Source organism: Carcharhinus amblyrhynchos, chromosome 29 (genome assembly GCF_965287045.1).
Source record: "Carcharhinus amblyrhynchos chromosome 29, sCarAmb.v2.hapA, whole genome shotgun sequence".
NCBI classification, from domain to species: Eukaryota; Metazoa; Chordata; class Chondrichthyes; order Carcharhiniformes; family Carcharhinidae; genus Carcharhinus; species Carcharhinus amblyrhynchos.
In genome coordinates, this window is record NC_137352.1 from 11,342,142 (window position 1) to 11,369,627 (window position 27,486).

The 27,486-nt window shown below is 46.0% G+C and overlaps 1 protein-coding gene across 1 annotated transcript in view; it reads right to left on the minus strand.

The window, feature by feature from the left end:
• Positions 1 to 27,486, minus strand: part of LOC145359925 (E3 ubiquitin-protein ligase DZIP3-like) — a 107,065-nt gene that overhangs the window by 63,368 nt on the left and 16,211 nt on the right. The window contains exons 4-8 of the mRNA XM_080214795.1: positions 18,132 to 18,219; positions 15,253 to 15,303; positions 9,379 to 9,508; positions 7,011 to 7,093; positions 1,057 to 1,151 (exon numbers count right to left, since the gene is read on the minus strand). Of these exons, the coding sequence (XP_080070921.1) occupies positions 1,057 to 1,151; positions 7,011 to 7,093; positions 9,379 to 9,508; positions 15,253 to 15,303; positions 18,132 to 18,219 (447 nt within the window). The remainder of the gene's footprint in view (positions 1 to 1,056; positions 1,152 to 7,010; positions 7,094 to 9,378; positions 9,509 to 15,252; positions 15,304 to 18,131; positions 18,220 to 27,486) is intronic.

Here is a 27,486-nt window from a genome sequence, read left to right on the forward strand (position 1 = left end):
CCTGTTACATTAAATGCTTCATTTTGTTTTGCAAGTCATTCCAGCTCGGAATGCACAGTGCTGTGTACGTATTTCAACTCCTACATTGACTTTTCTGTGCAAGTAGCGTCCAAAGGGACCTAACCCCCAGCTTCAACATTGATTCCCATGGGAACCCATGACTCACTCAAAGTTGTTTCACTTCCAAGTCGTGATTTCCAGCAACCACAACATTAAGTGAGGCCTTACTGTAATTAACCTTTCTGAACACATATTGTCTGTCTTTAGTCCTGTTTTGCTGTTTGACTGTTTGCTGTCTTTAGTCCTGCTCTGCCCTCGATAAGTATCACACGATGGTAGAAAATGGATTGTGAGCAGTTTGACAAGCACATTCTGGTTGGATGCTGCATTGCAAGGCAAGATAACGCAACTAGAAGAGCAACATCCCTGGTCACTGTGAAATCAACTGATAAAAAGTTAAAAAAGTTTTATTTACTGGTCACAAGTAAGGCTTACATTAACACCGCAATGAAGTTACTGTGAAATTCCCCCTAGTCGCCACACTCCGGCGCCTGTTTGGGTCAATGCACCTAATCGTCACGTCTTTCAGAGTGTGGGAGGAAATCGGAGCAGCCGGAGGAAACCCACACGGACACAGGGAGAACATGCAAACTCCACACATAAAGTGACCCCAGCCGGGAATCGAACCCGGGTCCCTGGTGCTGTGAGGCATCAGTGCTAACCACTGTGCCATCGAGCCGCCCGCAGGCTGGCTGATCACTTAAGTGCTGCAAATAGCCTTAGCGATCCAAATAGCACGGGGAAAATGGGAAATTTGGCCTGTGTTCACAAAGCCCATACGCACTTTATACTGCCTGTTCATAGACAGAGGGTCAACTGCACCACTGGAGGGTCTCTGGGGAGATGCAATATCTTCAATCAGAACAGCTGAAGTGCCACTTGGATAATTCCCAGCGGACACCCCAGTGCCTGAAACCAGCAAAACATTCTGGAGAGGGAAAGGGAAACCTGGGATAACGTTTTAAATACTCCGACAGTGAGAGCGGTGAACTGCACCTGATTTCCATTGCCTTGTTGTATGTAGTGATGGCAGCTCTGAATTCATTTAGATTCACTTCATCTTCACCTTTCCTCTGAAGATACTCAATCTTCTAATGACAAAACAGACAAGATGACATCAAAGAATCATAGAAATGGCAGAAGAGGCCATTCAGCCCATCAAGTCTGCACTGACTTTCTGACAGAGTATTTTACCCAGGCCCTCTCCCCAGCCCTATCCCTGTAATCCCACATGTTTCCCATGGCTAATTCATCTAATCTGCATATCTTGGGAACAGTAAGGAGTCTCACAACACCAGGTTAAAGTCCAACAGGTTTATTTGGAATCACGAGCCTGTGGAGCACTGCTCCTTCATCAGGTGAATGGACTACCCAAGGCCTGCATCTCCACACCATGGATATACATTTTGGGACACAAAGGGGCAATTTAACATGGCCAATCCATCTAATTTGCACGTCTTTGGGCATCTTCGTCATGATAAAGCACCCAAGTCTAAATGGTCACACGTCACTTTGTGCAAGTTTTGTGCATTTTAACCATACCCAGAGCATCCACAATGGTTCAGAGGGCTGAAAGGGCCAAACGTGGAATGGACTCATACATTGAGGCTCAATGTCTGGAATGTCCCAGTAACTGAGCTCAACTGGAGTGGCAGTGCAGACGCTACAAAAATGATGGCTGCGCCACACACCAATGAATGGTGATCAGGTGGGGTGGGGGGGCACAGGGAAGGAAAAAAGGCGAAAGAGAGAAAGGAAGAGAAAAAAAATCAATCACTCTTATTGTTCCTGGTGCAGAAGTGCGTGTGCATGTGTGTTAATGCTAGACGAGGAAAAGCCTGGACAACAGAGAAGCCCACTGGCACTCAGTACTCAGGCAAAGATGATCTTGTATGGAGCAATCTCTCAGTGAGGTACAAGAGGAGCACATTGGAGGTGGGTGGGTAGAATGAGCAAAAGTGCACACAGCTCAATTTTAGCACCATAAATCGGTCCAGCCACGGCACGGGATTGGAAGCCCTGCTGCCATTTTTTAAACTGCCAATTAACCAGCTATTGGCTTGTTGAAGAACCAATTGCACACAGGTTTTCATTGCCTGCTGTGTTCTTTGAGGCATCGGGCTGGACATGGTTTGAGTGTGCTTTGTGGCAGCAATGAGGAGGTGGCACAAGGACAGATAAAAAGGCTCACCCATCAGGCCCCTGCCTGCAACTGTCACTCACCTGAAGAAGGTGCAATGCTCCGAAAGCTTGTGCTACCAAATAAACCTACTGGACGTTAACCTGGTGTTGTGAGACTTCTTACTGTGCTCACCCCAGTCCAACGCCGGCATCTCCACATCATGCATGTATCAGCTGATTCAGCGGGTGAAGGTGGCAGCATCTGTCTAGTCCCTGACTTCATTTATTAACTTTTGTTTGTCCACCATTGGCGAGGCAATGGCCTAGTGGCACTATCGTTAGACTGTTAATTCAGAAACTTGGCTAATGTTCTGGGGACCGGGTTCAAATCCCACCATGGCAGATGGTAGAATTTGAATTCAATATACAAAAAAATCAGGAACTAAGAATCTACTGACGACCATGAAACCATTGTTGATTGTCAGAAAAGCCCATCTGGTACATTAATATTCTTTAGGGAAGGAAATCTGCCATCTTTACCTGATCTGGCCTACATGTGACTCCAGGGCCACATTGGGCAATTAGAGATGGGCAATAAATGCTGGCCCAGCCAGCGACGCCCATGTCCCATAAACGTATTAAAAAAAATCAGTAGCTTTGATGGTCATCTGGTAAGAAAGCCCCAGTCTATTTCCTTCACAACCTGGATTTCAAGTACAGTTTGTATCAGAACCGAGTCTGATTCCGTCCACACTTTTCGTAGTATAAAGGGTTATCAGATGGGATATTCTAATGTTTAACTTAGATGATGATGTACTATTGAGATCAGCCAGTCATGTGTTAAGACAAGAGAGAAAGACAGGGAGGGAGATGGAATCATGCTTTGGAACTGCATGCCTGCCCTGTAACCTGTTCTGAGGCGGCACAGAGATTAGCACTGCTGCCTCATAGCGCCAGGGACTCGGGTTCAATTCCCAGCTTGGGTCACTCTCTGTGCCGAGTCTGCATGTTCACCTCGTGTCTGCATGGGTTCTCCTCATGTCTGCCCTCTGAAATGGCCTAGAAAGCCACTCAGTTGTATCCCCTTTTCAAGGGCAACTAGGGATGGGCAATAAATGCTGGACAACAGTGATGCCCATGTCCCGCGACTGAATTAACAAATAAAAGAAGATTGAGAGACCATGGTGAGGGGAGGGAGGAGCGTGCCCATCCGATGCTCGATTGGTCAAGTTGCAACAGCAGAAATGGGAGTGAGGAGACCCCCCCCCCATGCAATTCCTGCTCTGCCTCCCTCACCCCGCCGGTAAATCCCACCCCCTGAAAGACGGCTGCAGATAGCAAATCTCAGTGCGCAAGTTCCCCTGCAGAGAACAGATCAAAGACAATATGTGGAAACTTATTTTTAAAACACGGCGAGTTATTACGACCCGAAATGCGCAGTAAGGAAGGTCAGTGGAAGCAGATTCAATAGTGTCATTCAGTAGGGAATTGGGTAAATATTTGAAAGGGGGGAAATATTTGACAGGGATATGGGGAAAGAGCAAGGGAATGGGATTAATTGAAAAGCTCCAAAGAGACAGAGAAAGAGACAGGCAGAACGGACAGAGTGGAATTCTTGTGCCGTCTTATTCGATATAAATAATGAGATGTGTACACAGACAAACATCAGGAAGCTATTAGCAGAGTCCCATTAACACTGACTCACTAACTGCACTATTCAAATAAATTGCTGAAAACACACTCAAAGAATAGGCAGGACTGTGGAGCACTCTTGAACCCTTAAGAGATCACTTGCTGCTTTTCCTCCACCCCATCACTCAGCTTTGCATACAGGATTACGGTCACAAAGTCTTGCCTCAAACTGAAACAGGGGAAAGAAAATATGATTTATTTATTCATTTAAAAAAAAGTGTTTTGCTCCTGACAGTGGAGGGTTGTTGCCCTGCCAACAGGTGACTTCACCACCGAGGACCTCTGCACAACAGGCAAAAGGGCGACTGAAGAATCATAGAAACAGGAACTAGACCAAGGAATAGGCCATTCGGCCCTTCGAGCTTGCTCCAACATTCATTATGAAAAATGGTTGATCATGATTGGCCATGCTAAATTGACCCTCGTGTCAGGGGGATTAGCAGGGTATATGAGGGTTACGGGAATAGGGGCTGGGTGGGATTGTGGTTGGTACAGACTCAATGGAGCGAATGGCCTCCTGCGATGTTCTAGGAAATTCTATAATCAAATTCAATATCCTGATTCCCCTCTCCCTCATAACCCTTGATCCCCTTAGTCCCGAAAGGTATATCTGATTTCTTCTTGAAATCAAACATTTTGGCCTCAACTACATTCTGTGGTAATGAATTTCACACATTCACCATCCTCTGGGTGAAGAAACTTCTCCTCACCTCAGACCTAAAAGGTTTACCCCTTATCCTCAAACTATGAACCCTAGTTCTAGAGTTCCCCACCATCGGGAACATTCTTTCTGAATCTGTCCTGTCTAAACCTGTTAGAACTTTATAAGTTTCCACGAGATCCATCTCACTCTTCAAAACTCGAGCGAATATAATCCTAAGGAAGTCTCGAACATGGGAAGGATTGACACACTGCCCCAACAGGTGGTGGGAGAAAAAGGCCAAAGATTGCTACAAAAAAAGTTGAGTGATGGATGGGGTGAGGAAGGATATTGGTAGTGTCTTTCTGAATCTGGTGACCTATACAAAACGTACTGTGTAACGCGAGGTCATACATTTGAGGACATGCTATATATATGTGCAGCTGTGCGTGTGAGGCCATGCATTTGAAGAATGCGAGGTCATGCTATATATGTGTGTAGCTGTACATGGTGAGGTCATGCATTTAATGACATGCAAGGTCATGTTACATATATGTATTGCTGTACATGTCTACCAAAATGCATGGCATCACAAAATGGGCAGCAGCAATTTGTACTTAATGGCACAATTTTAAAGAGTATTCAGAGACAGCTGGACATGGGTGACAGGAGGGATGTTCATGTATTTAGACTAAAGGTTTTAGGACATATCAAAAGAGTAGTTAGCAAAGCATATGGGGTGGCAAGGTAGCACAGTGATTAGCACTGCTGTCTCACAGCACAGTTCAATTCTAGCCTCAGGTCACTGTCTGTGTGGCGTTTACACATTCTCCCCGTGTCTGCCTGGGTTTTCTCCAGGTGCTCGGGTTTCCTCCCACAGTCCAAAGATGTGCAGGTTAGGTTGATTGGCCATGCTAAATTGCCCCTAGTTTCAGGGGGTTTGGTGGGGTAAACATGTGAGGTTACAAGGATAGGGTGGGATTGTAGTTGGTACCGGCCTGATGGGCCGAATGGCCCCCTTCTGTACTGTAAGGATTCTATGATTCCATAATCTTGGGCTTCACAAAAGGAGTTATTGAGTGCAAAAGCAGGGAAAATGTATAAAGTTCTGGTTGGGTTACAGCTAGAGTACAGCATCCAGTTCTGGTTACTACACTTTAGGAAGGATGTGAAGATCCTCGAGGGGGTGTAGAGCAGAGGGTTCCTGAGATGAGGGAATTTAGCTACATTTAAATTGGAGAAACTAGGGTTGTCTTCCAAGGTGCTCCAAAGAAATTGATGGAGGTATACAAGATTACAACAGCTTTAGATAAGGTGGACAAAGAAAATCTGCTCCCATTGAAGATAATGGTGCAAAGATTAGCAGACACAAGGTTCTGGGCAAGAGTTGCAAGGGTGAATATTATACACAGTGATCGGTAATAACCTGAAACTCTCAGTCTACGTGGGCTGTGCCAGCAGAGGTTATCAATGATTTCAAAAAGAAATTGGATGGACACTTGAGGGAAATAAAAATGCAGGGTTAAAGAGGCTGACTGAATTTATCTATAGCAATGATTGGAAACCTAGTAGGAAGTCTCACAATGCCAGGTTAAAGTCCAACAGGTTTATTTGGAATCACGAGCTTTTGGAGCGTTGCTCCTTCATCAGGTGAGTGGCCACTCACCTGATGAAGGAGCAGCGCTATGAAAGCTTGTGATTCCAAATAAACCTGTTGGACTTTAACCTGGCTCATGAGACTTCTTATTGTGCCCTCCCCAATTCAACGCCAGCATCTCCACATCATAGGTAACCTCGGCTAGTGCGTGGGCTGCATAAGTGGCCCTTTTTCCAAACCTCGGTAGGCCGCAAGATTGACCTGTTCACCAACTATGACCCTGCAACAAGACTGAATACACTTAACACATGGCAAATATTTCACAATGAGTTATAGAAAATGCTTAATCATGCATATATTAACAGAAGTGTCATCAACTTCAAATGATAAAAACAAAAGGAATACTGCCGCTCGACACAGAGGGAGCGCACGGCTCTCACAGTCAATGTTGTGAGCAATCAGCACGCACCCCATTTCACTTGCTCTTGCTTTTCGTGCGAATCACTTCAGTCACACTGGGAGGAAAAGCCAGATGGAAACCGGTGGAATGTGGCAATGCTGCTTGTGGGAAACATTCAACAAAATGCTGCACTCAGATTCCAGGTTGCCCACCACTGCTCTTTGGAGGCACACATGGAGTCAACGGGCTGAATGGCCTCCTTCTCTGCCATAATGATTCTACTGGCGAGATTTTACAGCCTCGCTCAGGTGAGACTGGAAATTCCCACCCGAGGTCCACGGAGATTTCCACTGTTGGAGCCTCACCCACTCCGATTCTGGGCGGGCGAGGTGGTAGAGTTCTGGCCTATGAATCTTCAATCAGACATATTGTTCGGCGTCAGGTCTGAGAAAGCACATTCATGCTTGCACAAATAAGTGAAAACAAAAAAAAATACTTACTTGGTTATTGGATTCACAGTTTCTTTCAAAGTCAGTGAGAACAGAATGGCCCTCCGCGGCAAATTTCTTTATATAGTCTGCGACTGAACAGAGGACACAGCAAGAAGTTACTTCCAACAACAAAACACGCTGGCTGTGAATGGAGATCAGCAATTCCCTGCCAACGGTGGCCTTTTCAGCTTTGGTTGTCAAAAAGTATAAATTGCTTCCCCTGTTGCTAAATTGGTCATGTGCAGATGAGCCATTGTGTAAGGTGCAGGGAGAATCCCAGTTCAACCTCCGATTCACTGAGCTGCCTGTTCTGAGTCACATTAGTATGGATGTTCTAACAATGGGCCTGGTACACTTTTCCTTGGGTCTCCTGTTCTTGTCGCTGCCCAGTGACTAGCCCCTTCAAATGGTTACGTGTGGAGGCAGGACTGTGCTTAACTCTGAACAGTAGAATCCTAAAATCCTGCAGTGCAGAAGGAGGCCATTCGGCCCATCGAGTCTGCACTGACCACAATCCTACCCAGGCCTTATCTTCATAACCCCATGTATTTACCCTAGCTGGTCCCCCTGACATCAAGGGGTAATTCAGCATGGTCAATCCACCTAACCAGCACATCTTTGGACTGTGGGAGGAAACTGGAGGAAGCCCTCATAGACACGGGGAGAACATGCAAACTCCAGACAGACAGTGACCCAAGCCGGGAATCAAACCCAGGTCCCTGGTGCTATGAGGCAGCAGTGTTAACCAGTGTGCTGCCATGCCTCCCACCCCCTCGCTTCTCACCATCCAACATTTAGCCTCCCTCAGTGAAAACTTTCCCTGACCTCCAACATCTGGTTTGCCTCAACGAACAGTCCAGCTTTCCTCATTGACACCTCATGCTGAACAGTTCATGGCTCCGTTGCTTTTTTCTTGCCTAGGGCAGCACGGTGGCACAGTGGTTAGCGCTGCTGCCTCACAGCGCCAGGAACATGGGTTCAAATCCCGGCTTGGGTCACTGTCTGCACGCAGTCTGCATGATCTCCCCGTATCTGTGTGGGTTTCCTCCGGATGTTCTGGTTTCCTCCCACAGTCTGAAAGACCTGCTGGTTACGTGCATTGGTCATGCTAAATTCTCCCTCAGTGTACCCAAACAGGTGCTGGAGTGTGGTGACTAGGGGATTTTCACAGTAACTTCATTGCAGTGTTAATGCAAGCCTACGTGTGACAATAATAAATGAACCTTAAACTTTAGAAAGATTTTCCATGTTTCATTCAGGCTTAGTCTTTATCTTACACTTCAAAAACACATAATTTGATAGGCCAAAAAAAACATTTATCTAATACACCTTCTGTCATCTTGCTATGTGAGACAATGAGAATAGAGTTAATGATTAGTCACCATCAACGAGGCTACATCAAACCTGTACAAAGTCAAAGGAGAAACATGCTAAACTTCCAATAAGTCATGTCTCAAATTATCCCAAAATGTTGTTCAACTACTCCACAAGAAGGTTTTAGATGTAAACTTAGTCTACAATAAGATGCAATTTTCTTTTCTTTCATATTCATTCATGGGACGTGGGCATCGCTGGTTGGCCAGCATTTATTGCCCATTCCTAACTGCCCTTGAGAAGGTGGTGATGCTTTCTTGTGCATGTGGTACAAGGACACAGATACTGTTAGAAAAGGAGTTCCAGGATATTGATCCAGCGATGATGAAGGAACAATATATTTCCAAATCAGGGGGCTGTATGACTTGGGAGGGGAACTTGCAGTTTGTGGTGTTCCCATGCATCTGCTGCCATTGTCCTTCTCAGTGGTAGTTTAAAGTTTATTTATTATGGAAACAAGTAGGCTTACATTAACAGTGCAATGAAGTTACTGTGAAAATCCCTTAGAAGCCACACTCTGTCACCTGTTCAGATACACTGATGGAGAAGGAGAATTTAGCATGGACAATGCACCTAACCTACACGTCTTTTGGACTGTGGAAGGAAGCCGGAGCACCCGGAGGAAACCCACGCAGACACAGGGAGAACGCGCAGACTCTGCACAGTGATCCAAGCTGGGATTCGAACCCAGGTCCCTGACGCTGAGAGATGCAGTAGTCACCACTACCGTGCCGCCCATAGAGGTTGTGGGTTTGGAAGGTGCTGTCATAGGAGGCTTGGTGAGTGCAGATGGTACACACTGCTGTCACTGTGTGTGTGGGTGGTGAAGGGAGCGGATGTTGAAGGTGATGCTTTGTCCTGGAATATGTTGAGGCTCTTCAATGCAATTGAAGCTCAACTGAATAGAAATGAATTGGTACAAACAACACAAAAGGACCTCTGAAAATTTCATTTTTTTTTTAAGTATGTTACAAGTAGCAGCCTGATTAAGAGACAATCTTACAGTGTGCCAGCAGTATTGTAAGGGCCGCGTTCTTCTGGAGATCTGTCCAGTGAGGGGCTATGCTGTCAATGGGAATTTGGTTTATTAAGGGTTTTGTACAGCAGATGACCTCCTTCAGTTCAGAATCATCCTGGGGAGAAGACACAAGAAAGAATTGTTAGGAATAACTTCTTGCTTCCCTCAAAGACGCTGTGTGCGATCTTACCAACCGTTCATGCCACACTGCAGCCAAGTCGGAGAACTTGGATGGGAAAATCCTGTCGGTGTGAACGGTGGTAAGATTCCGTCCTCTTTCTTTTATTCTTTCATGGGGCATGGTCACTGCTGGCAAGGCCTGAATTTGCTGCTGTGATAACTCCTCGGTGGCAGAAGTCCGTTCACCAAAATCCCTTTATTGACAAGTCTGACAACTGTATACAGAGTGCTTTTAGTTAGCAGTCTACACTAGGAGTTCCAGAGGAACTGACACCCCTTGTTAAGTACAGAGCGAGAGGTTCCCTTTTTGTGTTCAACCAAATAAACAAAATCAACTTAATTTAGGGACAACTCAAAAAGGGGCAGCTCCCTAAAAGGAGGGGAACCGCCTGAAACAAAAGGCAAAACGGAAAGGTAACTCAAAAGAACCAATTAAAACGTGATTAAAGGGGTCAATATTACATCCCAGTCCCTGCGGTGCCCAGTGGGCATGGAAGGGCCCTTAATCAGGGAGTTCATGTTCTAACAGGCCCACCTCAACTGCCTGATTAAAGTCAATACAGCTGCCCATCCCTAACTTCCCTTTGAACTGAGGGCAATGAAGAGTCAATGACATTGCTGTGGGTCTGAAATCACACCGAGGCCAGACTGGAAGGAGGGCAGATTTCCTTCCCTGAAGGACATTAGTGAACCAAACGGGTTTTCATAATAAACTATGACAGTTTTGTGATCACAATTACCGAGAGTAGCCTTCAATTCCAGATTTCTCTTTGCTTGAGTCGCCGTGGCAACAGCGATACAGGAATGGTACAAAAGCAAAACAGCCTTGGTTATTACTCTCTGGAAGTGTGTGTGCGTGCGTGCGGGAGGGCGGTGGATGAATCTGGCTAGTTTGCAATGGTCCTACGGTCAAAATAGTCCGCCACCTATAGAATTTAAACTTATATAAACACAAAACGAGCAACATTCCTTGGTTGATATAACGCGTACTGTAGGAAAGTGGAGTTGACCCGACTTAGAAAGACGAGCACTTCACTGAAGACAGGTTGTCAAGACAACAGTGATAAAACATCCCTGTCGTCAGGTAACAAAATGTCTATTGAGATGAGGAGGATGAACAGGGCTTCATCTGTTATTAAGCACAATATAAAATTAAGACAGTGTGAGTAATAGATTAGATTTCGCCGCGTGATGTTTATGCTGTAATTGTAATGCTACAATAAATAGCATAAATAACAGTAGATCAGATAGTTTAGGGATAATGAGAAAATTACTGAAGGAAAGGATGCGAGTGTTGCTAGGCATCGGGGGAATGTGTCCTTGTAAAACACTGGTTAGAAAAGTTACAGCTGCCTGCACCAGCTTCCTGCCTCAGCCTAACATAAAGTCAGGTGGCATGGAGTGCATCCCGTCTCAAGGAACACAAGGGTTCCAACCAGCAGGCTGACTGATATGGGAGCGTGGGGCTTGACATCAACTCGACAGCTGGGGGCAGGGAACAGAACCTGCAAACCTTGGGTTCCGTAATCGAGCTGGAATATTTTGCCCAGTTAGGGGAAAGGGTGCACAGCACTTTAACCAGGATTGCCAACCCTCCAGGATTGGTCTGGACTCTCCAAGAATTGAAGACTAATCTGCTGCGTGTGACACTAGATAAAACCATCGGCACATTAATATATAATTTCTGTCATTTTCTTTGAGCGTTTTTCTTTACCAGACATAAAATATTGAATATGGGCCGGGGCGGGGGGAAGACTTATTGGCTGATAATCAAGCATCATCCAATTGGATGGTGAGTCTTTTTAATTTCCAGTTGGCGTAGGAAGGCAGGGAAGGGTGTACTGTCCGACTAATGGTCAGAACGTGGAGTTGAAAATTGGTCTCAGTAATGGTGACCATGAGACATTATTGATTGCCTTAAAAACCCATCTAGTTCATTAATGCCCTTCACAAAAGGAAATCTAAAGAAATTTACCTGATTTAGTCTAGTCTAGGCCTACAGCAATGCACTTTACACTTAACTGTCCTCTGAAATGGCCAATCAAGTCATTCCGTTGAAGGACAATGAGGGATGGATAATAAATGTTGCCCTTGCCAGTGATGCCCACATCCCATGAAAGAATAAAGGAAATTGTTATATATTTAAGTGGTTGCATGGTTACTTTAAGAGCAGATCACGTGATTTGATGGTGATGTTATTAGGGTGTTGCACAGGCTGCTGATTTATTTTGTTTATCCTCTGTACAAGCCAACACTTCTCTCAATAAATCTGTTGTTGTTAGTTAGAATCTACGCGTGCAAACCATGCCTTTTCCTTTTTGTCTAAAACCTATAACCCCAAGCATAGTTATGACATTACAGAAATAAAAGTGCCTAATCGAAAGATCAGGTAGTGTCCCTCTGACATGGCAGACATGTCAGCCTCAGAGCAAGGTGGAGAATTAAAATGATAGGCCACTGGAAGCATGGGAGGGGGGTCATGCTTGCAGACTAAACAGAGGTGTTTACAAAGCCGTCATCCAACCTGTGTTTGGTATTTCCACTTTGTTCCCTCCCAGATGAAGCAGTGATTTACTTGTACCTCTTTCAATTTGATATACAGTATTCACTGCTCACAGTGCAGGTTCCTTTACATGTTCTAAGCTGTTGTGTGCTTCCAGCATTTTCTGTCTTCATTTTTGACAAAGATTTAAGGTTTTGGGCGAGAGAAGTAGGGAAGATGTCCAGAAGGACTTTTGTTCTGCGGCCAGTGGTAACGACCTAGAACTGGTTGCCCACCAGGACAGTCACAGAAAGAAGTCTCACAACACCAGGTTAAAGTCCAACAGGTTTATTTGGGGTCACAAGCTTTCGGAACGCTGCTCCTTCATCAGGTGAGTGGCTGACCTGTCCCTCACCTGAGAGGCCACTCACCTGATGAAGGAGCAGTGTTCCGAAAGCTCATGTTTCCAAATAAACCTGTTGGACTTTAACCTGGTGTTGTGAGACTTCTTACTATGCCCACTCCAGTCCAATGCCGGCATCCCCACATCATGGCCACCAGGATGGTGGAAGTGGAGACGCTGAATGATCTTGGAAGGAAATTGGATGGGCCTCTGAGGAAAGTAAACTTACAGGGCTACAAGGCGGCGTGATTGAGACTAACTGAATTGCTCTACAGAAAGCCAGAATGGACTCGACAGGCCGAATGGGCTCCTTCTATTGATTAGAGATAGTCAGCATGGTTTTGTAGCGGGAAGGTCGTGCCTTACTAACCTTATTGAGTTCTTTGAGAAGGTGACCAAAGAGGTGGATAGGGGTAAGGCAGTAGACGTGGTATATATGGATTTTAGTAAGGCGTTTGATAAGGTTCACCATGGTATGCTTCTGCAGAAAATGCAGATATATGGGATTGGTGGTAATTTAGGTACTTGGATCAGGAATTGGTTAGCAGATAGGAGACAGAGGGTGGTGGTTGATGGTAATTATTCATCATGGAGTTCGGTTACAAGTGGTGTGCCTCAGGGATCTGTTTTGGGGCCACTGCTGTTTGTAATCTTTATTAATGATCTGGATGAAGGTATAGTTGGGTGGATTAGTAAGTTTGCTGATGACACCAAAGTCGGAGGTGTGGTAGATTGTGAGGAAGGGTGTCGAAGTTTGCAGGGTGACTTGGACAGGTTGCAGAGCTGGGCCGCGAGGTGGCGGATGGAGTTTAATGCAGAGAAGTGTGAGGTAATCCATTTCGGTAGGAATAACAGATGTGTTGAGTATAGGGCTAACGGGAGGACTTTGAATAGAGTGGAGGAGCAGAGGGATCTAGGTGTATGTGTACATAGATCCCTGAAAGTTGGGAATCAAGTAGATAAGGTTGTTAAGAAGGCGTACGGTGTCTTGGCGTTTATTGGTAGGGGGATTGAATTTAGGAGTCGCAGCGTCATGTTGCAACTGTACACAACTCTGGTGCGGCCGCACTTGGAGTACTGTGTGCAGTTCTGGTCCCCACATTACAGGAAGGATGTGGAGGCTTTGGAGAGGGTGCAGAGGAGGTTTACCAGGATGTTGCCTGGTATGCAGGGGAGGTCCTATGAGGAGAGACTGAGGGATTTGGGGTTGTTTTCACTGGAAAGAAGGCGGCTAAGGGGGGATCTTATAGAAACATATAAGATGATTAGAGGTTTAGATAGGGTGGATGGTGATAGCCTGTTTCCTCGGATGGAGAAAGCTAGCACGAGGGGGCATGGCTTTAAATTAAGGGGGGGTAGTTTTAGGACGGATGTCAGGGGCAGGTTCTTTACCCAGAGGGTGGTGAGGGACTGGAATGCCCTGCCTGCTGCAGTTGTAAATGCGCCTAGTTTGGGGGCGTTTAAGAGATTGGTGGATAGGTTTATGGACGAAAAGGGATTGGTTTAGATTAGTGGGTCAATGTTTTTTTTAAAAAATAAGACTGGTCGGCGCAACATTGTGGGCTGAAGGGCCTGTTCCGCGCTGTAATGTTCTATGTTCTATGTTCTAAGCTGCAATGAATCTATGACTCCACGACAAGGAGTCCTTCAGAGAATCTTACACCTGTTGAGATTCACAATGGATTCCTACAGATTCTGCAAGGTTCACTCTGCATAGAATGTCATAGAATCCCTACAGTGCAGAAGGAGGCCATTCGGCCCATTGAGTCTGCACCGACAACAATTCCACCCAGGCCCTGTAACCCCACATATTTACCTTTCCTATCCCTATGACACTAGGGTCAATTTAGCATGACCAATCCGCCTAACCTACAATCTTTGGCCTGTGGGACAAAACTGGAGCAGCTGGAGGAAACCCACGCAGACACGGGTAGAATGTGCAAACTCCAGATGGATAGTGACCCAAGGTTAGAATTGAACCTGTGTCCTTGGTGCTGTGAGGCAGCAGTGCACTGTGCCACTGTATTGCCCCAAAAGCTCCAATAAAAAAAATGTCAATGCAGTGAGACAGTGTAGACCTTCTGAAAGGGAGGTCAAAGAGACAATAAAATTACTATCAAAGGAACCTCAAAAGTCGCATCCAAAGGCTGGATTCATTCTCTTGGTATTTATCACAGTAATGGCCACATTTGATAACATTCATTTTCCTTATTTCTCCTGGATGCCGTAAAAGGAGAAAGTCAATTGTTCCACATGCTAATAACACAGAATAATTTCTGGAATTGAACCATTGTGCTCCAGCAGCTTTCTCCTGAAGCACTGCAGATGCCCAGATGCACATCCCACACACTTTGTACAGTTCCAGCTAGCTGAATGGGAAGCCTTCACAGAATCATAGAACCCCTACAGCATAGAGGAGGCCATTCAGCCCACCCAGTCTGCACCGACTCTTCATAGTTTCCTACAGGACTGAAGGAAGCCACTCAGCCCATCGAGTCTGTACCACCCACAATCTCACCCAGACCCTATTCCCATAACCACACATATTTACCCTGCTACCCAACCCCCCATGACACTAAGGTCAATTTAGCACAGCCAATCCACCTAACCCCCACATCTTTAGACTGTGGGAGGAAACCAGAGCACCCGGAGGAAACCCACACAGACACGGGGAGAATGTGCAAACTCCGTACAGACAGTAGCCCAAGGCCGGAATTGAACCTGGGTCCCTGGCACTGTGAGACAGCAGTGCTAACCACTGTGCCACCGTGCAACACCTTTCCTGATTACTCACCTTCACTTGATCAAAGTTCTTCAGGAGGGCAGCGACAAATCCCCCATGATTCTGAAATTGAATTGAGAAAGAAAATGAGACAAAAAATCCCTGATTACAGACACACTGCGATCAGCTCACAAACTGCTTTGATTATGGAATATCCCACTTGTCCTTTCAGCTTTTCAAGTTTATTGCCTCCAGTCCTTCATAACATCCCTCCTATCAGACCACAGGAGCAGAATTAGGCCATTCGGTCCATCGAGTCTGCTCCGCTATTCAATCATGGCTGATATTTTTCTCATTGCCATTCTCCTGCCTTTTCCCCATAACCCCTGATCCCCTTATTAATTGAGAACCTATCTATCTCTGTCTTAAAGACACTCAATGACCTGGCCTCCACAACCTTTTGCGGCAAAGAGTTCCACAGATTCACCACTCTCTGGCTGAAAAAATTCATCACTTTAACCTGAGACTGTGCCCTCTGGTTCTAGTTTTTCCTAGAAACATCCTCTCCACATCCACTCCTCCCATCAAACTAAATTCCCCCTCCCAGAGTCCCTTAAATAGGGGAATAATGTGGCGTTACTCCGAGATAACCATCATTTTGTAGTCAATAAACTTAACAAAAACTTATCACTATCAAGTGCAATCCGGTCTTTGTGTTAACTTCTGCAGTTGAACCGCTTCCCTCAAAAAGGTCACATGTTTGAATGTTCGCTCGTGACTGATTAGCACTGTTTGCAACTCCTCAGAGATTGAAGCACTCCATTTCCACACGAAGCAAGACTTGGACAACAAACAGGCTTGGGCTGATAATAGCATTTCTGCTACATTATTCCAGCAATGACCATCTCCAACAAGAGAGGACCTAACCATCTCTCCTTGACATTCAATGGCATCATCATCACTAAAGACGCCACCATCCGCAGCCTGGGGAATTCCATTGACCAGAAACTGAACGAGACCAGCTTTGTAAATAGTGTGATTACAAGAGCAGGTTGGGAAATCTGTGGCAAGTAACTCATCTCCTGACTCCTCAAATCTTGTCCACCTTTTACATGGCACAAGTCAGGAGTGTGACGGAATATTCTCCAATTGCCTGGTTGAGTGCACCTTCAACAATACTTGAGAAACTCAACACCACCCAGTATAAAGCAGCCCATTTGACTGACACCCCATCTACCACCTTCAACATTTATTACCTCCACCACCGATGCACGGTGTATACCAACTACAAGATGCAGTGCAGCAACTCTCCAAGGTTCCTTCAAGTCCACTTTCCAAACCCGCATGCAACACGTACCACCTAGAAGGACAAGGGCAGCAGACGCATGGGAATGCCACCAGCTGCAAGTTCCCCTCCAAGCCACAAATCATCTTGACTGGGAAATATATCGCCGTGACTTCACTGTCGGTGGTCAAAACCCTGGAATTCCTTTCCTAACGGTGCTGTGGTCGTACTTTCACCACATGGACCACAATGGTTCAAGAAGACAGCTCACCGCCACCTTCTCAAGGGCTATTAGGTATGGGTAATAAATACAAAGATGTTCACATCTCATAAAGGAATTTTTAAAAAAGCTCACCAGCATTCATTGTCTGAGGTAATGGACTCTTCCAGTGACTATGGAGATATATCCTACACCTAAGAGCTTTCAGAGGGACAGGAGAAATTAATTGAGACAATAGACCATAAGAAATAAGAACAGAATTAGGCCTTTTGGCCCATTGACTCTGCTCCGCCATTCAATCACGGCAGATACAATTCTCATCCCCATTCTCCTGCCTTCTCCCCATAAACCTTGGTCTGTTATTGCTCAAGAACTCTGTCTTAAAGACACTCAATGACCTGGCCTCCACGGCATTTGTTCTACAGAATCACCACCCTCTGGCTGAAGTAATGGCTCTTCAACATGATTTTAAAGGAGCATCTCTTCACTATGAGGCTGTGCCCTCTAGTTTTAGTCTCTCTCTCAATAATGGAAATATCCTCTCCATGTCCACGCTACCTAGGCCTCTCAGTATTCTGCAAGTTTCAATTCATCCTTCTAAACTCCATCGAGTATAGGTCCAGACTCCTCAAATCACAAACCCTTCATTCTTGGGATCATTCTTGCGAACCTCCTCTGGACCCCCTCCAAGGCCAGTACATTCTTCCTGTGGTATGGGACTCAAACCTGCCCACAATATTCCAAATGGGGGCTGACCAGTGCCTTATACAGCCTCAGCAGTACATCCCTGCTCTTGTATTCTAGACCTCTAGAAATGAAATTGGTTAATATCCAACAATGCCAACATAAGGAGCCTCCTCTCTCATGCTGAGGACTTTGTGGTTCATCAGGAACCACTTCCTGCCAGAAAACTGTTCACAGTTCAGGCCCTGCCTGTCATTCCAGGAAGCTGTTACCTGCATGTAGCCCCCAGTGTAACTGACTTCACTGTGAGATTTAGAACATAGAACATAGAACACTACAGCACAAACAGGCCCTTCGGCCCACAAGTTGCGCCGATCACATCACCTACCTACCTACAGACCTATCTATAACCCTCAATCTCATTAAACCCCATATACTCATCCAGAAGTCTTTTAAAAGACCCCAGCGAGTTCGCCTCCACCACCACTGACGGCAGCCGATTCCATTCACTCACCACCCTCTGAGTGAAAAACTTACCCCTAACATCACTTCTGAACCTCCCTCCCCGCACCTTAAATCTGTGTCCTCTCGTAGCGACCATTTCAAACCGGGGAAATAGCCTCTGAGAGTCCACCCTATCTATTCCTCTCAACATTTTGTAAACTTCTATCAGGTCGCCTCTCAACCTTCGTCTCTCCAGGGAAAAGAGTCCCAGCTCCCTCAACCTAACTTCATAAGGCAAAATAGGAAGTTCCAACTCACACATTTCTTTTTCATCTCTCCATAAAGCGTCCACATAATTTCCATGGTCTGAATCACAGTTAAATCCACAGCTTCGTCTTTGCAGTTCCTGCAGGAAGGGAAAAAAAAACAGCTGAATCCAATACATAACCCAACATCTGCCATTACCAAATGAATTGCTCCCTGGGTCACTAGCTCAGCTGGCTAGAAAGCGATGCCAATGCCATAGGTTCAATCCCTGCACCATGCTTCATAAAATCATAGTAAGAAGTCTCACAACACTAGTTCAACAGGTTTATTTGGAATCACGAGCTTTTGGAACGCTGCTCCTTCATCAGGTGAGTGGAGAAGTAGGTTTCACAAATATGGCATATACAGACACAATTGCCCTTTGCCTATATATGGCTTGTTTCTGGAACCTACCTCTCCATTCACCTGATGAAGGAGCAGCATTCTGAAAGCTCGTGATTCCAGATAAACCTGTTGGACTTTAACCTGATGTTGTGAGACTTCTTACTGTGCTCACCCCAGTCTAACTCTGGCATCTCCACATCATAAAATCACTGAATTCCCACAGTGCAGAAGGAGGCCATTCAGCCCATCAAACCTGTCCCAACAACAATCCCACCCAGGCCCTATTCCAGTAACCTCATGTACTTACCCTGACACCAATCCCCCGACACTAAGGGGCAATTTAGCATGGTTGATCAACCTAACCCGCGCATCTTTGGAATGTGGGAGGAAACGGGTGCACCCGGAGGAAACCCATGCAGACACAGTTAGAACGCGCAGACTCTTCACAGTCATCGAACCCGGCTCCCTGGCGCTGTGAAGCAGCAGCACGCCACTGTGTTTGCAGAATGGTGGCCCTCAAGATATACATACAACAAATTCTAATGGAGAGAAATGTCTAAGGCCCTGCATGGATAATGGTCAACGGCTTTTGGATGGATATATTAAGCATAAGATAATTATTGTTCCTTATCTACCATTACCTGTGATTTTCTCAACAAAATCCCTGGCAGATTTTCTCTTCCCTGTACCGGCGGGACATTCTGGCCAGGTTACTGGGAAATTTCCTCATGTGTGCATAGCTCCGAGACATTGATATCAAGAAACATCTGGGCAACCAGTCACAGGAGACCATTTCCCCCATGGAGTCCATGCCAGCTCCCTGCAAAGCAATCCAGTCAATCCCATTCCCCTGTTCAGTTCCTTTATCCCTGCCAAGTTTAATTCCCTAAAGTGTTCATCCAATTTCCTTTGGAAATTGTTCATCTTCTCTGCTTCCACCACCTGCACAGGCAGCGAGTTCCAGTCATTCCCATTCCCTGCTCTCTCATCTCCCCTACATCTCTTACCCAAAACCTTAACTCTGTGTCATAAATAAAGAGAGAGAAACCTCTAGATTAAGAAAGAAAGAACTTGCATTCATATAGCACCTTTCATGACCTCAGGTCATTGACTTTACAGCCAATGTAATCCTTTTTAAGTGAAGTCACAGATACAAAGAACAAAGAACAACCCAGCACGGGAAACAGGCCCTTCGGCCCAACGAGCCCGCGCCACCGCATCATCCTACACCTATTCTACCCTGCGTGTCTACGAATGGAACCCCTAACTTAGCCAGATTCAGGGGAGAACAGTGTCAATTTGGTAAACCAATCAGCCTAAGAGCACATCTTTGGGGTGTGGGAGGAAACCGAAGCACCCGGAGGAAACCCACGCAACCACAGGGAGAATGCGCAAACTCCCACAGACACAGGCCCAAATCCATGTATCTGCACAGCTAGCAGTGCTAGTCACCGAGCTGTTGCGGCGCCCGTCTACCGGTCCAGGATCAAGCACACACACCGACACGAAGTACTGGGCCACTCCCGGAACAGCCAAAATTACGCACAGCAAGCTCCCACAGCAGACATATGGACTGGAATTCTCCAGTCATTCACGTCAGCAGGATTCTCTGATTCCGCTGGCAGTGCACCCCCACTCATGGGTTTCCCAGTCGCACAGGGTGACATCAATGGGAATTCCCATCGCCAATATTAGGACCAGAGAATCCCGCTGCTGAGAAACAACACGCCACCTCCCACCAACAGGAAACACGCAGCTGGGAGGCTGGAGAATCTCATCCCTTTTAATCGCCAAATAATCTGGTTAACGGATAGCTGTTGACCAGGACTCTGGGGAGAACTTTCCTGTTCTTCCTCAAAATAACGCCATGATATCACTTACGTTCACAAGAGGGGGCAGGTTTGATTTGATTTATTGTTGTCACATGTATTAGTGTACAGTGAAAAGTATTATTTCTTGTGCGCTACACAAACAAAGCAAAACATACATAGAGAAGCAAAAACCACAGAATGTAGTGTTACAGTCATAGCTAGGATGCAGCGAAAAATCAGCTTAATATAATGTAAGTCCATTCAAAAGTTTGATGACAGCAGGGAAGAAGCTGTTCTTGAGTCAGTCAGTACGTGACCTCAGACTTCTGTATCTTTTCCCTGAAGAAAGAAGGTGAAAGAGAGAATGTCCGGGGTGCGTGAGGTCCTTGATTATGCTGGCTGCTTTTCCAAGGCAGCAGGGAGTGTAGACTGTATCAATGGACAGAGGCTGGTTTGCATAATAGATTGGGCTTCATTCGCGGTCCTTTCTAATTTTTTTGCGCTCTTGCACAGAGCGGACACCATACCAAGCTGTGATACAATCAGAAAGAATGCTTTCTAGGTGTATCTGTAGAAGTTGGTGAGAGTCATAGCGGACATGCCAAATTTCCTTTTGTCTCCAGATAAAGTAGAGGCGTTGATGGGCTTTCTTAACTATAGCCTCAGCACAAAGGGAACAGGACAGGTTTTGGTGATCTGGGCACTGGGAAACTTGAAGCTCTCGACCATTTCTACTTTGACCCCATTGATGTAGACTGAACGAGCACACCACAACAGTAACTGACATTATTAGCAAGTGTGTAGAAGACTGTGTGCCAAAGAAGCAAATCCGCGTGTTTCACAACCGGAAACCATGGCTGAACAGGGAAAGCCACTGCCTGATGAGTTCAGGTCTCAGGCATTCAAATCAGGTGACCTTGACCTATACAAGAAAGCCAAATATGATCTACGGAGACAGGGCCTTGTTTATTGTCTGACATGAAAGATGGCATCTCAGATAGTCTCGCACTCCCTCAGTGCTGCAGTGGGAATATCAGCTTGGACAGTGAACCCAAGTCTCTCAAGTGGGGCTGGAACCCAAGACCTTTTGACTTGGAGACATCAGAAACAAAGACATGAGAGACAGGAGAGGAAACTAATTTTGGAATGAATCACTAATGGAAGGTTGTTCACAGGTATCTCTCAGCAGACTCACTGCTTGTTATATTGACAAAATATTTCAGAGGGAAGGATGTAACAAAGGAGAGAAAACAAGCAACTAATGAAAGTACACATACCCACCCCCCCAACGTGCTAACCCACACTACATTGTGGCAGGACAGAATGTCCACTCAATTCCTGGCCCGACAAGCTCCCAAACCCAGATGGCTATGAAGAAAAGGGCAATTTTCCCTTAAGACAGGGTGCAAGCAGGTTTTAACTAAGACCCAAGCTGCCTAAAAATTCTAAACACTAATACTAACTGAGGGATAGGCCAACTGGATGCATTTGAATGGTGCCATCCATAAGACACCAAAACCCAAGAACGAATGAAGCAGGTTGGGGGAGGTGTGGCTAACTGGCATGAAAGGAAAAACTATTTGGGGGAATTTGGATGTCCGTTTGTATTGTCAACAATCTCTAAATGAGATCGCCAGTTGGTACAACTCAGTGCAAATTCCAAATTCCTTGCTGCAATAGAAGTGTACTTTTTATGAGTTTGCAACAGAGCACAGCTCTCACAGCTAAGGTGTTTGATGGAAAGTAATAATTCCTGGAATATTTTTCTTGTAGTCAGGAGCGCAATGTTCAGACTGAGTTATAGGCCGGAAATCTACCACCTCAGCTGCCCAGAATCAGAGCGGGCGAGGGTCCGACAATGGGAAATCACCTTTGACCTCGGGCGGGAAATTCCGGTCTTGCCCGAGCAAGGCCATAAAATCACGCCCATTATTTTTTTTTTGAGGGGATAAATGAAGGTTCAACCAAATGAGCCAGTTTGGGCAAACTTGGTAGTGATCCAGGGCCTACTTGGGGCCTAGGGAAGTTTTGAGTTGTTAGAAATCTTTCATTTTGTTGAGAACAAGTTTGACAACAAACGACAGGAGGGGCAACAAATGCACATTTGAAGACGGGCACTGATCGTTCTTGAGATCATAAGAACATATGAAATAAGCGGAGTGGACTATCTGGCCCCTCCAGCCTGCTCCACCAGTCAATAAGATCATGGCTGATCCAACGTGGTCTCAACTCCTGCCCCCGTGAGCCTTGACTCACTTGTCAATCGGAAGTCGGTCCAATCCAGCCGTGAATATATTCAATGACCCAGCCTCCACTGAGGGCGAGAATTCTAGACGCTAACAATTCTCTGGAAGAGAAGAATTCCTCCTCACCTCCATCTAAAATGGGAGGATCTTCATTTTGAAACTGTGCCCAGTAAATCGAGATTCTCCCGCAAAGGGAAACACCCTCTCAGCATCTATCCTCAAATCCCCTCGCAGTTGTGTGTATTTAAGAAAATGAGTTGAAAGACTGGGGTCAAGGGTTTCAAGACAACTCTTGGGGCCAAAATGTTCATCTTTTTCTTCTTGGAGGAGATGAACAGGATTATCCCGGAGTCTCCAAGAATTGAAGATTAATCTCACAGCCATCGCTGTGAGCAACCAGAAAGAAAAATAAATCATCAGAGTGTAAAAAATTGCGTAGGTTTTGTTCATTTTGTTTATTAGTTATGAAGATATTCAAAGTCTCTAATAAAGACTATTTGACTGGGTGGGATGGTTGGAGGTGGGTGAAGGGGGGGGGGGGGGCGGGGGGAGAGGAGGTCATGCGCTGAAACATCTAGGAATATGTCTCACCAGAGTAAGCAGCCATGTACATCTCAACAAGACAAAGAGTTGAAAGGTATGAATTTTATTTTTATTGCACAAAGTCATTAAGCTGGATGTTTAATTTTAACATAAAGCAATGGGTGTGAAAACTGCCGCTGGAACTCCTACACATTCTCCACAATGTTCAGGGCATGGATCCAGCTCACTGTGTCAACAGATTTCAGGTTAGACTGCCAGAGATATAGCTCCTGTCCCAGAGGCTGCACTGAAGAAGACAGCCAGGGAAAGGTGAGACTTTGAGAGGGGTTGGGCCTTCAATCAGGTTTAAGAACAATGAAAATTACAGCACAGGAACAGGCCCTTCGGCCCTCCAAGCCTGCACCAACCATGCTGCCCAATTGAACTGCGAGGGAAAATGATTAAGCTCAGTCACCATGACGGTTAGAAGGCAAATGGTTTACAAGACTCCTTCTTTGGCAGTCCCAAAGGATGGAGGATGACTTGCTTGGTTAGCCGTGAGCCTCTGACTGAGTAGGTCTTTATTCTCAGAGTCTTTGAGTCCAGCAACATTGAGTCTCCTGCGGCAGAGTTCGATCTGCCTCTGCCGGTTTGGGAACACGGTGTTGGAGACGGTAGAGTGGATTAGTCAGTGGTCAGTCCAGCAGTCGTTGGCTCCGGTCATGGTGCAGGTGATGCAGACAATGGTATAGTCTGGGGCGGCACGGTGGCACAGTGGTTAGTGCTGCTGCCTCGCAGTGCCAGGGACCAGGTGTGATTCCGGCCTCAGGTGACTGTCTGCGTGGAGTTTGCACATTCTCCCTGTATCTGTGTGGGGTCTCTCCAGGTCCACTTTTCCCACAGTGCGGTTAGGTTGATTGCCCATGCTAAATTGACCCTAGTGTCAGGGGATCAGCAGGGTAAATGTGTGGGGTTACGGGAATAGGGCTTGGATGGGATTCTGGTCAGTACAGACTTGATGAGCTGAATAGCCTCCTTCCATACAGTAGGGATTCTATGATTTTGATTTAATTAATTATTGTCACATGTAATACAGTGAAAAGTATTGTTTCTTGAGCGCTATACAGACAAAAAATACCATTCATAGAAAAGGAAATGAGAGACTGCAGAATGTAGTGTTACAGTCATAGCAAGGGTGTAGAGAAAGATCAACTTAATGCAAGGTAGGTCCATTTAAAAGTCTGACAGCAGCAGCGAAGAAACTGTTCTGAAGTGGAACTGATCCACTTCAGATCAGCCATGATCTTATTGAATGACGGGACAGGCTCGAAGGGCTAGATGGCCTACTCCTGCTCCTATTTCTTACGTTCTTGAGTTGGTTGGTATGTGACCTCAGATTTTTGTACCTTTTTCCCAAAGGAAGAAGATGGATGTGTGGGGTGTGTGGGGGTCCTTAATTATGCTGGCTGCTTTGCCCAGGCAGTGGGAAGTGTAGGCAGAGTCAATGGATGGGAGGCTGCTTTGCGTGATGAATTCTAATACGTGCCTACGCTTCAAGTGGGGGTGTTGCTATAAGGTCTTCTGCTTGCCTCTCTGGCAGAACTGAGAGTTCATAATGATCAGGTCATGTCCTGGACATTTTGTCAGGACAAGGGCTCTTTTGGTGTTTGTCTTCCTCACTCAGGCCTTTCCAAAGATTTGAATTGCTCCTGAATCTACCATTGAAGTTGCCAAGGAGAATCAGCTCGTCTCCCTTTGAGATGTGATTAGTCGAGGTCGGAATAGAGTGCCTCTTTTCTCTTGTCCATTGTATTTGGGGTATAGGCACTGGTGACTGTGATGGGCTGCTTCTGGGGCAGAGGGAGTCATGGGGTCATAAGGCGTTCGGTCACCCCGCAGGGGGGTGCAACCAACGAGGGTTTTTATTTACGGAGAGGCCGGGCCGGTGGAGACAACCTTCTTCTTCCAGTTTGACTTTCCAGAAGAAGAAGATGTATCCACCACAACAGAAGCAGGAACTGCTGGAAAATCTCCGCAGATCTGACAGCATCTGTGGAGAGAGAATAGGGCCAACCTTCCGAGTCTGGACGACCCTTTGTCAGAGCTAAGAGCTAAGAAAATCAAAATTGATTTATATTATGAGGGTGCTCCTTCCCCCCGCTGTTGCCCCTCTCGTTGCCCTGCTGCTCCCCCCTCACTCCCGCTGCAGCTTCTCCCCCTCCCCCGCTGCAGCTCCCTCTTGCTCCTATTCACTCAGTCACTGCACAGGCAAGAGAGGTGCGATTTCCTTCAACCGCAGTTTTTGCACAGAATCACTGCTATCCAATTATTCAACCTCTAGTACTACCTGGTTTGATGATGTGAAGATGCCGGCGTTGGACTGGAGTGGACACAGTAAGAGATGTGCAGGAAAGGATGTCCCGAGGCATGGTGCGGTGAGACCTCGCAGACACGACAACAATGGATTAACAGATGCCGCTCGATAATCAGCGTTGGGTCCAGAAAATCCCGGCTGATATCCAATGGGACAGGATTTTCGGGTCCTGCCCGCCTCTGGAATTGTCACGGAAGGGATGGAAAATTTTAAAGGTCCATTTAAAGGTCGGCTGACCACGGTTGGGGATTCCTAATGTCGAGGTAGGGACAATGGGGGAAACCTCACCTAACGTCTTTGCTTCAACCACCCTATTAAAGAAACAATTCCAAACAATTAAAGAGGTCCTTCCCAGTCTGCCTGGTCGAAACGTAACTTTCATTAAGTAAAGTTCATGTCCTCTGTGTTATGAAGTTGCATATATAAAGGTTAAAAATGTGATAGAAATCATAGAAACGCTGCAGTGCAGGAGGCCATTCGGCCCATCAAATCTGCACCGACCACAATCCCACCCAGGCCCTACCCCCATATCCTTACACATTTACCCGCTGATCCCTCTAACCTACGCATCTCACGATTTTTAGCATGGCCAATCAACCTAACCCACACATCTTTGGATTGTGGGAGGAAACCGGAGCACCCAGAGGAAACCCACGCAGACACGAGGAGAATGTGCAATTCCGCACAGACAGTGACCCAAGCCAGGAATCAAACCCAGGTCCCTGGAGCTGTGAAGCAGCAGTGCTAACCACTGTGCTACGACGTTTGACAAATGTACATAATGCTAAGAAAATCAAAAACAAATCACATAGCATTGTCTCTTTAAAAAGCATGTGTCCTCGTGGCTTGGGATTTTAAACTGCAGAGAGCAAACTGCATAAGCTAATTTTGCAACAGTTATGTCCAAAGCAGCAGCCAGAGTCCCAGCAGAGGTTATTGGATTTGCAGATTGCGATGAGGACCATCAGACGATACAGCAGGATATAGATCACTTGGCAGCTTGTGCAGAGAGATGGCAGATGGAGTTTAATCTGGACAAATGTGAGGTAATGCATTTTGGAAAGTCTAATTCAGAAAGGAAATATGCAGTAAATAGCAGAACCCTTTAGAGTATTGATAAACAGAGGGATCCGGGCATTCAGGTACACAGATCACTGAAAGTGGCAATGCAGATGAAGAAGGTAGTCAAGAAGGCATATGGCATGCTTGCCTTCATCAGCCGGGGCACTGAGTATTAAAAATTGGCAAGTCATGCTGCAGCTTTATAGAACCTTGGTAAGGCTGTATTTGGAATATAGTGTTCAATTCTGGTCGCCACGCTACTAGAAGGATGTGGAGGCTTTGGAGAGATACAGAAAAGATTTACCAGGATGTTACCTGGTATGGAGAGCATTAGCTATGATAGAGGTTGGGGAAATTTGCTTTGTTCTCATTGGAACGATGGAGGTTGAGGGGCGATCTGATAGGAGTCTACAAGATTATGAGGACATGGACAGAGTGGATAGTCAGAAGCTTTACTCCAGGGTGGAAGAGTCAATTACTGGAGGCATAGGTTTAACATGGGAGAGGCAAGGTTTAAAGGAGTTTTTTTTTACACAGAGGGTGGTGGATGCCCAGAACTCGCTGGCGGGGTAGAAGCAGATACGATAGTGAGTTTTAAGTGGCATCTGGACAAATACATGAATAGGATGGGGATAGAGTGATATGGTCCCCGGAAGGGTAGGGGGTTTTAGTTCAGTCAGTGCAAGTCTGGAGGGCCAAAGCCCTGTTCCTGTGCTGTAATTTTCTTTGTTCTTTGTTCAAAGCAAAACAGGCTTTGAATTGGACCAATGATTTTGAAGCAAGCACTCAAAGACAAAGAAGCAACTGAATTCAAATTTGAGTGTTGCTGACAGCCTCAAGCCGCTCAAATTGCAGGAATACTGTGAGATAATTCTAGGTATTTAAAACCGGACGAGGAGAAACAACTGTTGGAGTAAGCTTGCCACCTCTTGGGGAAAAGAAGGTAGGCGAGGCTCTCATATGAAATCCTGCAGTTTTCAAACATAGTTTCATCAAATCACCATCTA